General features: G+C 40.1%; 1 protein-coding gene across 1 annotated transcript; it reads right to left on the bottom strand.

The window, feature by feature from the left end:
- Positions 1–235: 235 nt before the first annotated feature.
- Positions 236–9,783, bottom strand: LOC122359064 (nuclear receptor-interacting protein 1-like). Its single transcript, XM_043259187.1, is given in 4 exon segments — positions 236–2,862; positions 2,865–4,183; positions 4,186–5,192; positions 9,446–9,783. Coding segments are annotated over 3 exon segments (3,219 nt in total). The 5' UTR covers positions 4,844–5,192; positions 9,446–9,783; the 3' UTR covers positions 236–1,620.
- Positions 9,784–11,191: the final 1,408 nt, after the last annotated feature.

Raw genomic sequence — 11,191 nt, 5'->3', positions numbered from 1 at the left:
AAAGTTTAAACATTTTGCCCAGCGGCCTATTTCTCATGACAAACATACAGATCACATTTTTATGTATTGGGCTCCATGACAAAATATATATGCTTAAGACTTTGAATTTCCCCATGTTCAGTAATACATAGGAACCTTCTCATGCATCTGCATGCAACAGGCAGCAGTGTACTCTTAAATATCTGACATAACACAAGATATTGCAGAACAGATTATCATAGTTTAATCAGAGACACATGCAAAAGAAGGACAAAAATCATCCTCTAGAATACATATTCACATGGCATTTACTTTGAAGTCTCTTTAAGAAATTTCAAAACTAAAATGCTTTTCATTCATACAAAATAGCTGTCTTTCATAAAGATTATGCTATGTACATAAATATAGTTTATAACGAGTCTTTAAGATTGATGAAAAACAACATATGCCAAACGTAAGACTGTAAAACATCACATGAGCAAACATATTTTTGTGGGAATGGCCTTAATACCACAAACACTCCCTTTATTAGATCAGTGTGTCCATTAACGTGACAGACAGCTGAGATTGGGCTGATTTGTCTCAAGTCGATGCAACAATCTCTTGCATAATATAACAAACATCTTATGACATGCTAATACCAAGACCTGTTCTTAAAATACACAAATACAAAACATATGAGGAAAAAAAGCAGTCTTTTGTATTAACTCTTGTGATTTTCATTCATCATTTTCTAGAGTATTGTAAAAATCCATTTCTGTCTTGACACGGATAAATGCTTGAGAACGCAGAATGAAGAATAAAGCACATCACAACATTGTTTTCAGTGGGAGAGAGAAATTAAAGAGGACACTGATAACATAAAAGTACACACACTTCACATACCATAGATATCAAATGATCATGTTGTAATACTGATGGATTCGTATTCAATATTATCCAAACATGATACTGAATATACAGCTTTAACGTTGCTGTTAGTTTATCCGAACAATACAGAACCAATGAGAGATGCCTATCTTTTTAAAAAGGCAACTGATTTCATTTATTTGAATGTATAAATACTGTGACATTTAATGCCTTCCTGGCATAGACAAAGTAACAATACATAGTTATTTCTTCATTTCAGTATGGTAAATTGTAGAATATTCACTAACAACTGTTGAGGCACAATCTGTTTATACAGATTATCATGTGCATCGGTGCATCATAACTCACTGCCTGAGGCCAAGTCTACCCATGTGTGGAAAACGGAGTGGGAACTGATATTGTTACAAATACATGAGGGCAAATCTGTCACACACCTTTGTAGAAAACTTTTATTTTCTTTGCCACTTAGAATGTAGGAGAGAAATCAGCCAGAAAGTAGTGCTTATAAATATTCAAATGAACTTTGGTTTCATGGTCTTTTTGTGAACTAAATGACACGTAATTCAAGTGAAAAATGTGAGATGCCTCAAAAAAAAAAACAAAAAAAAAAACAAAAACAAAAGTAGATAAGCAGAGATAATAAAAAGAAGCACATTTCTAGTTCAAGCACAGATGCTGGTTCACAGTCTCAAAACTAGTATTTTTTCAATGACCCGTTTAGCCGTGTTGAGTCACAACTAAGTGTTCCATTGTAATTCTGTGAATTTTGTTTCAAAGTTCAAAGGCCTCAGTATCACCTGATGACTCGTTTTTGACCTTTGCCTGTATTTGTCCTGCGCCTACTTCCAAGCCCTCCCCCTCTTTAGCCAGTTGTGCATTGCTCCTCTGGAGCATATAGTACAAAATAGGGTTAGTCTTGGTAAACCGAGGTGAGTCTGGCCCATACTTGTGTGTTTGATCATCTCCATTAACCATCTTTGCAGGGCCCTTCAAATCTTTTGTGGTGCTGTAATCGATTTTTGACCTTGCAGGCTCCTGCTGTGTAACATGGGGAGTTTCTTGCCTATGAGAGCTTGCTTTTTTAAAAGATGCATTGTTGGGACTCATGCTCTGGTGAAAGTTTTGAATTTCACCTTCATTACATGATTGCTTGATTGTATTCCCATTCAGCACAGTATGTGATGGTGAATTGAATGTACCCCTTGGCTGAGACAATTCCTTCAAGCAGTTGTCTGAAAGAAGCAGCTGCTTTAGAACATTGAAACTCCGGTTTTCGCTAGACTCGTATGGTGGAAACCTAGCTGGTGGACTGTCAGCCTCTGGGGGGCTTGATGGGTCTCTGGCCTCTCTTGTCTCTAGATCTCTGGCCGCATAACAACCCCTGTTGTCATCTTTCATGTTACCAGAATGTTCCAAATCCCTGCTATGCTGAGTCAAGGTGTTATGATATTCTAGTTCTATAGAAAATTTCCGCTTCTTTGGGATTGTTGGTCCCTGTGTTTCAGCAAATTCTTCTTTGACGCAACTCTTGTTTAGGTTTTCTAATTTGTTTGGCTGAAGAGTTTTGTTGGGTCGTTTCTTTAGGAGATGACAGAGAAGACCATCTCTAGTGGGAGCCTCTGGGGACAATGGTTCTTGTTTGATGCTTTCATGAGAATGATAACTGGTGCTTTTTCTAGGCTCCAATACGGACATGTTGTTATAGTCATATGCATGACCCTCTTCAGCAGGCTCAGTTTTAATTGTAATATCCAAAGGAGGACCATTTGGTTGGCCAGTTGCCTGATGTGTTGGTTTTTCCACAGAACTATTTTTGCTATGTTCTCGTTTTCGTTTACTGCCTACCTTTTCTTTCTGAGGAGCATTGCCCAAAAGAAGTTGTAGAACTGTACGCCTTTCAAGCAGATTCTCAATCTCGGAGACATGCTGTGTTGCTTCAGGCACAGCTGAAGTTTTTGCTTTGGCCTCTTCCCACAGTGTGTTATTTCTCTGAATTGGTGCAGTGAGTCTCTGGCAAGTAAAGTTGGAGGATGGTTAACTTTCAGCTCTTGGGTCATGAGTTTGATAGGGGGTAAAGGTGCCTGTGCTGGAGGAGAAATGTCAGGGTTTTGTTTTCCACACTGAGCTAAATTCTGTAACAATTTACTAGCACTAAAGGCAGGTTCTTTCACTCTTACATCACTTGCTTGTTGTTTTGCTTTACAAAGATCCAATGGGACAGACTGAGAATGGGGCGACCCATAAAGTGTATATGGAGATGCACTGCTGTTGGAATCTCTGCTTTGAGAGAAAGTTGGCAATAGCTTGGGACTTCTACAACTCAATCCACAGTGTCCACTAAGATCACTTATGTCCTTACACCTAACTGTACTGAAAACATTCTGGCTACTTGTAGATGCACTAGTGACCTTAGGGATTACAGCTTGGAGCAAATCAGGATTATCCAGACCTTTGTTTACTCTCTCGTTATTTTTGTGATCCAAGAGCAACTGTAATAGAGTGACCTTGTGATGAGGTTTCATCTCTGAACAGGTGTCCACCTCCCTGTGGTCTGAGATAACTTTGACAGGTGGACTCTCAGGCTTCCACCTGATTAAAGAAGACTCTGGGACTCTGTCTCGTACAGGTGAAGATGAAGTAGATACTGGTGTTTGTACATTTGTTTTGTTCTTCAGAGAAAGGTCAATAGGAGAGCAACTAGAGTAAGTGCTCTCAGCATCGCTGCTGTCTTTTGTAAGACTGCTTTCGGGGTTTGAGTGCTCGCTGTCTGAAAAAAGCGGAGAGGCCAGAGTGCCAAAGGTGCTGAGGTCGTCTTTCAGGTGACCCTGTCCATTAATTCGCTGTGAGGTGTTGTGACTATTGAGAAGCTGTAGTAGAAGACTGCTGCAGTTCTGTGATGGTCTGCCTTGTTTCTCGAAAGGTCGGCGCTCTCTAAAGCGATTTCCTGTGCGCATGGAACCTTCTGTCCTTCTTTGGCCTGATGTCAGGCTTGGACTTTGTCTACTGGAGCTTGTTGACATTTGTGAAGGTATTCCATTCTTGGTGTGTAAGAGGCTTAGTCCATGAGTCTGGCCAGAAGTTGTAGGTTGTTTATCTTGTGTCTGCTGTGTGGCCATGGCGGATAGTCTTTCACTGGCTGATCGTCCAGAGAGTTGGGCTTTCAGGGCATGTTCTCGAGAGTACTGCTGCAGGTGGGCCTCACTGGAAAGCAATAGAGCCAGTTGACTACAGGCCACACTTGGTTTAGGCGATGGAGCAGGACTTGATCTGATATTTACCAGGTTTGCCACAGCTTTTAGGCGCTCAGTACAAGTTAGAGACTCAGGAGATGGAGAGGAGTACTGCTCTGCAGTGCCTTAGGAGATTCTGAAAAACTTTCCTGGCTAGACCTGGCACGACGTTGATAAGGCACACTGTTGCTGTGATTCTGCATTTTGCTCTTGCTCACTAACCCTTTGAGGTGGCTTGAGGCTGGTCTGTGGCAAGGCACATCTGCCCTGTCTTCTTGTACAGGCTTGCTTATCTGGCAGGGGGCATCCGGTGGCCTCAAGCCTTGGATAATCTGCTGTGGCAGGGTCACGTTTTGAAGTCGAGAACTGAAAGACTGCAGCAAACTAGCTAAAAGTGTACTCTCTCCTTTATCCTGGGAGGTGCCGTTCTGGCCACTGTGTTGGTCTTCACTTTGCCCATTGAGTGCAACGGAAGGTGCTGATGTCCGTTGAGTCTCACTTTCTGTCCAGGCCTCTGAGTTAAGAAGACGAGCCTTTCTGAGGTGCTGTGAGGCTCCACAGTGGGAATTTGTTCGTTTCTGCTCCTGCCGAGTGCCATGACTAGGCTGTGCATGCCCTGTTCCATCCTTATTCCTCTGCTCTCCACTTTGAGTTGCTGCCGCACCCTGTCCTCCTGCTACCTGATGCATGAGTAAGCCTTCCAGATATGTTAATACAGCAGAATCCTGGTGTGTTTCAGGGCCAGGCTCTTCCCCATGAGTCATGTTCAATACTATAGTCACTTGTATGGTTGGCCACCACAATAGAGGGAAAATATTTCTGTTACGTTCTGCCAAGAGACCTTTAGCTTCCAAACCTTTTTTTTTTTTTTTTCAGGTAAAAGAAAGTTGTGATGTAGATTCACAAGCCATTCCCCCATAAAGAAGGCAAGAGCTAAGCATGAATGTAGTTTAAAATCATGTTTGCCATTGTTAAGATAAGTACAGGATAGTGATGTAGTCAAGTCTTGTGGGATTCCATGTCACTGGATTTGTACTTCAAAGCTCCAGGGTTGTGTGTGAAATCACTGCTTACATCCAGTAATTCTGTCCACAGGGTCAGCTGGTGATGGTCCTACACAAGAGAGAGAAACATGAATTTTTATAAACAAAAAACTAATGAGCTAGATATTATACACCACACATTATTGTGCTCAAATACAAATTCAGCTAATCTTTAACATGCAGTTAAACATTTACTATGTTGATGACTTTTAGGGGCAAAATATATTATAAACATGACAAAGTATTTCTGCCTTAGAGCCTTTTAAATCAGGCTATTTATCACGATAAATGAAAATGATGTTAGCAAGCAAGGCCAAAAAGTCCTCTGCTATTGTATGCCAGTGTTTTTCGCAGTCTTTTTTTACATGCCAAAAGTTATGACCTAAAGATGGATCTCACTCGTACACTGAAAGGGATTCAATTAAGACTGATTCTGTACCATCATAGCAATAACCATCTTTCTAAGGTTTTTTTTCCCCTTCTCCAGACTCTGTAAGCAGTAGGAATTAGCCTGCTGAATCTCATTAAAACTAAATACACAGGGCTTTAAAGACTACTTGATTGATTTGACAGATATTAGGTAAAAAATAACAAAGCACAGTATCCTAAAGAGGATTAAATGTTTTGACAGAACTCTTGCCAAGTTAGACCTACAAAACTGTCAATTGAGAACTCAAATCTTTGTAAGACAACTACAGAAAGCTAACAGGTATTTGGAAGGTTTTTTTTTTTGTCTAACTATCCATAATGACTGGAGGGTTCAGATATTGAACAGGGCTCAAAAATAAAGCAAATGTGTTGAATGGAGCAGTTATTATTAAACAAAACTTTAAGTTATCTTACATTTAATAAACTGTATATTAAATCCAGTGTGCCACATATGAATTGATATATTTATTCAGGGTGCAAAAAGTTCATTTCTGACAATTTGTGATAAACATTTACTCAGCCTAGATGTTGCTGACTGGTTTGACAGACATGTATCTTTCTCACCCTCTCTGCATTCAGTGTCAGTGCCTGGAGAATAAACGCCCACATGATGCAGCCTAGTCCTTCACTTCTATGTTACCATAGATGCTCTCACTACCTTATCTCAAAATATACCACCTCTGGATCACACAGTGCCACTGGCTCTCCAGAATGACACATTTATTGTGTTTATTTACAAGCCCGCTAAACACTATACTCATAACACAACTTGAGCCTCTTGGTAAAACACTACCAATGTCACAACAAATGTCTGCACTTCATAGGAAAACAAAAACATAATGAGATGGAATTGCAAGTGCTTAATCATGGAATAGACACAAGGCTGACCTTGTCAGTGCTCTATGGTCCAAGTGAAGGTCAATGGCTATGGTTGATTTGTTCTGCTCATAATTGGCACCTCTGGTTGTTCTACTTTGCTGGGGCTGACAGGGGGTGGACAGTACGGGATGACCTTATCAAGATATCGGTCATATGGAGTGTGAGAGTGACAGGCCTGAGAAACTCCTATAGCACTACACAATCAAAATAGCTCTAATCTGGATATTATCTCTAAAGACAAATCATTACAGAACAGACTGTATTAATGGAACTATAAAATAAAATAAAATGAATGCATGTCTATTGCCTAACCCTACTGAATGCAAGTATATTTCAGTCATTGGGATATAATAGTATAATGATATTTGTCAATTAAACAGTGGAGGAATTTCATGAAAACAGTTTGGAAGCTTAATCTGACTGTGAAAATGGAAGTTTTGTCTGACAAAGCGTTATATCTGATGTATCAAAGAGTGGGAGAAGGTAATTGATTTGGGCCAACAACAACAACACTTCATCCTATACTTCTGTCAATAGGCCACTGCAGCTTGTTGTCCTAATCCAATGAAAGAGGAAACACAATACTGACAACGGCTTCAACCTGTTAAACAGATAAGCTTTACAAGAGATATTCAGTATATTACGTTAGAAGAAAAAAAAAAAATCACCTGTTTTTAATCATGTATTCGGTAAAAACTTTCAAATCAAAGCAATTTTCTGACAGCTATGAGCTTCATAATAACTGTAAGAAGTGATTGTAGTAGCCTATCTTTGACAAAAAAACCCAGTTATATATGAGCCTGTTCTCTCAGTTCTTTTCAGAGTTTTTCATCACAATACTATCACCATCAGTGCAGTTACCTGAGAAATAGAAATCCCTGTAAAATGACTGGCTCAATATATAGAGAGAGGATCTGATATCTGGACTGGATCCCTCATTTCTCAACTGCAAGGCTGGAAGATTAATTGACCCCCCAAAAAAAATACCAGATCATAAATTACATCCACCGTCCAGAAACTGTAATCCATTTAGGCTATTTAAAATGCATGATGAGGCAAAAGGAGCAAAACCTGCTGCATGCCCTGTTTGAAGTCAAGGTCACTCACTCCGCCGGGGCCGTTTGAGTTGATGCAACAGCTGGCGTCCATACAAAGCATTAGGTCCTAATAAAAAGCGACAAAGCTGCCCTTGCGATGCGTGTTCATACCCGTCGTCTAGCTCTCAAAATAAAAAAAGAATTTTGGACGTAGTGGTGCCACTGCAAATGCTAAGTTGTTGTTATCCGTTTGTTGCACACGTAGGCACAAAAGCCTGTGGAACTACAACAACACATTCCTAAGATAGCATTGGGTGACTCAGTCAATCAGGGCCATGCACCATTCAAACTAGGTCACTGTGACCTACTTCCAAACAAGCATTATGGGCATCACGCATTGACATTTCCCAGCTGGGGCACACCCCTTTAGTTAGGGCTTTGCCAAGTGAGTCTGACCTACATTATGATGACCCTAAGATGCGTTACCCTTTTCACATGGGCAAGCACGGGGTGATACTCAGAAAGTTTTTGCCAAACAAAAGGAACCCTTTCCCAAGCGGACAGCAGAAATATATACATGGGGCCCTGCGTGTACTGTCACAAGACTCCAAACATAATTCCAGAGTCTTGCCACAAGTAATAGTCTTGACCTTAGACTTGTAGATTTATGATGGCAGCATAATGTTAACAGGAACACTTAGAGAAGACCAAGCTGGTTCATCTTCAACTGCAGAATAACATGCATCTTTGTCGGTTCGCCTGCAAAATAAATGACATCCTAAAGTGATACTGAGTGTGCTAAAGCTCGTTAAAAAAAAAAAAAAAAAAATGTAATTACTGCCCACAACCAGGAAATGGGAGCAAACAAAATATTTGTACTCCTAATTGACTGTGGTAAATGGCCCAGTTTCCGGGCTGGAAATGACTTGGGGAACGTGAGCATGGGAATCAGTCTGTGCCCAAAAAAACAGATTGAGAAAATACCAAAAAACACTTCAAGTACTTGAGTGGAAGTTTTTGGCTTTGTGAACTTGGACATAACCTTCAGAAAACAAGTGCTGTGACCTTTTTTAGGCTCCACATAGGAAAAAAAGAAAAGAAATTTGCATTCAGAAGATTTGTGAGAAAGAGGCTGCTAGAAACTAATAGTTATACAACGAGAGCCCATGGCTCTTTAGAAGTCACCCTTCGCCCTAACTCAAGAGATCATGTTTGTCAGGATCATAGTTTATGCCAGTCATTATGTAAACAGCTCTGACCAAGTATAGCACATCGACAGCCAGTAATGCAAAGTGCAACTGTACTTGCAAAACCAAAAAGTGCATGACAAAATAAGCAAAAGTCACAATCTAAAGTGCAATATTCCATTGGTCTAATAGTCCAAATCGAGGATAAACAATGACTACTTTTATTATTCATAAAACAAATAAACATGCACTGCACCATTGCCTTAAGGGTCAAATGAAGGGTCAGCATGTGCGTCATGACCCTCACGTCATTTGCTTGAGTCTTTAGAGATAACTCAGCAATGTCCTCATCCAAAAAAGACAAGCTTCCACTTTTTCCAGGATGTGAGATCATTATAAGTTACTGGCAATACATGGTACATGTCACGAACATTGAGCCTAGGCCAGTGGATCTCAGCCATTTGACTTCACGGACCCCCATTGTTCACAACATTATTCAAATGCCCCATGATTTTTCCAGATGTTTTACTGGAGTTTTCCAGATGATTTACTGGATGAGAACTTAAAGATAAGAATAAAAAAAATAAAAAATAAAAAAACAAGGAAAAAAATACTGAACGCTTAAAGTAAAATTTCAACAACCCAACCTTCCTGAAACATGTCAAACCATTCACACAAACCAGACAGTAATCAGACTCATTCACAACTTCAGAAAGCTTCATAACGGTCTTGGCAAATGTGGAAGACAAATTTCTGCCATGCCCACGCTGATATACAATATATGATCTTACCTTCTTACGGAGCTGTGACACCAAGAACAGGTACAGTGTAGTAATCAATTTGCTCTGCAGGCTGTAAGGCTCTGTCTGAATACTAATACACCTCAACAACATCCTGCCCCTCTCTTCTCTTTCCTTCTGTCTCTCTTTTCTTCTTTCTTTGGGGTTGACAACCCTCAGTGCCCTAACCCTGACCAGTGAAGGAGGGGGGCAGCGGCTTGTCCTCTAGGCAGATAACCAAGGCCACTAATCAAGTGTGTGAGCACCCGGGAGGGGGATTAGACGCTCACTCTGAGCAACTCAACACTGAAAGCAGCTAAATGCGTGCACAACAAGGTCGCCATTAAACCTGTAGTAACCCCGTGGCTGGTCTTGCTCACTCTTTTTCTCACCCACACACTCTTGTGTGTGCTGCAACTACACCGTCAGTGCTCAGTCACACAAAGCAGACTCTGACACACACACACACAGCCGTAGCCTCTCTTTATACACCCTCACGTACTTTCAAGATACACACAGAGAGGCACACGCCCACAGACGGCCCACTCTCTGCCGAATAGGGATAATTCATCATATTTTACAACTGACGGCTTTCTACCTCAGCTGAGTGATATTGCATCCTGGCAGCGTGACAGGAACAAGGCTCCACCAGCTCTTCTGACAGCCTGCATTTTGTGTCTTAGAAGATGCTCCGCTCTGTCGCCACACGCTTGCTTTTATAGTGCGAGATTGTGTGTGTGTGCGCGGGTGAAGTGGGGCAGAGACTGGTCATGGCTTCATGACTACTACAGTCAGCTAAGAAAGCTAAAGCAAGCTGAAATGCTTCAGCAGACAAGACCTTACGTCTTGAACTTGCCTTGCAGCGGTTAGTGATAGAATTCCCTCTTTTTTCCTTCCTCTTTATTAACGGAGAAAGTCTAACCAATGGCTTTCCAATGTGTGCAGTAAATGGTCTGGAGAAAAAAGGGCTCATTTGGATCATTAGTCTGCTGCAAATATGCTGTGAAATTCTGAAGGTGCTGGCATTAAGAAAAATACAGTCATTAGCCTAGCGCCTTTAAATACCAGCTGCTGTTTTGGTATTTATACGCACTAGCAACTATTTTTACTTTGGCAAATAAATATTATATTTTAAGAGTTTTGCTTGTGCAAAGTGCACAGAAAAATTCAGCTGCGCCAGCAATGTCTAAGCGATACAGATAAATAAGTAAAACAATAAAGATTTTAAAAAGTGTTTTGTTTTTATGTTATGCCCGATTAGATTCTGATATATTTTGTAAGTCTATAATCTAGAATTTTCAGCCTGTTTTTGTATGGTATAGTAAACGGAAAGAAATGCTGTTGGAGCGTATGGTCACTGATATATTGTTGACTAAAACAAAAAAATATATAATTTTTGGTAAATTAAAGTATTAAATGAAAAAAATATATTGTCTGAATACTGAAACCTCAGCGCATAAAAATAATAAAAACCTAAATTTCAAATGAAAATTAACAAGCTAAGCAAATTCTAAATATTAATAAATACTATAAAATTATAGAAAATTGTAATATAAACCCAATCATCATATTTTATGTGATTTACTTTTGTTAGCTTGGGAGAGCTATTGAAGTGTTTGGAAATTATATTTGGAGCTATAAAAATGACAAAAACAAAACAATTGGCTTTCAAACACATTTCCTGAACACGCCCACTATGACCCATTTGTTGAACAAACAGATAGCTCTTCCCAAAGATACACCATTGGTTGATCTAAT

The sequence above is a fragment of the Puntigrus tetrazona genome, chromosome 15 (genome assembly GCF_018831695.1).
Source record: "Puntigrus tetrazona isolate hp1 chromosome 15, ASM1883169v1, whole genome shotgun sequence".
NCBI lineage: Eukaryota > Metazoa > Chordata > Actinopteri > Cypriniformes > Cyprinidae > Puntigrus > Puntigrus tetrazona.
This window is presented reverse-complemented; position numbering and strand designations above follow the sequence as displayed.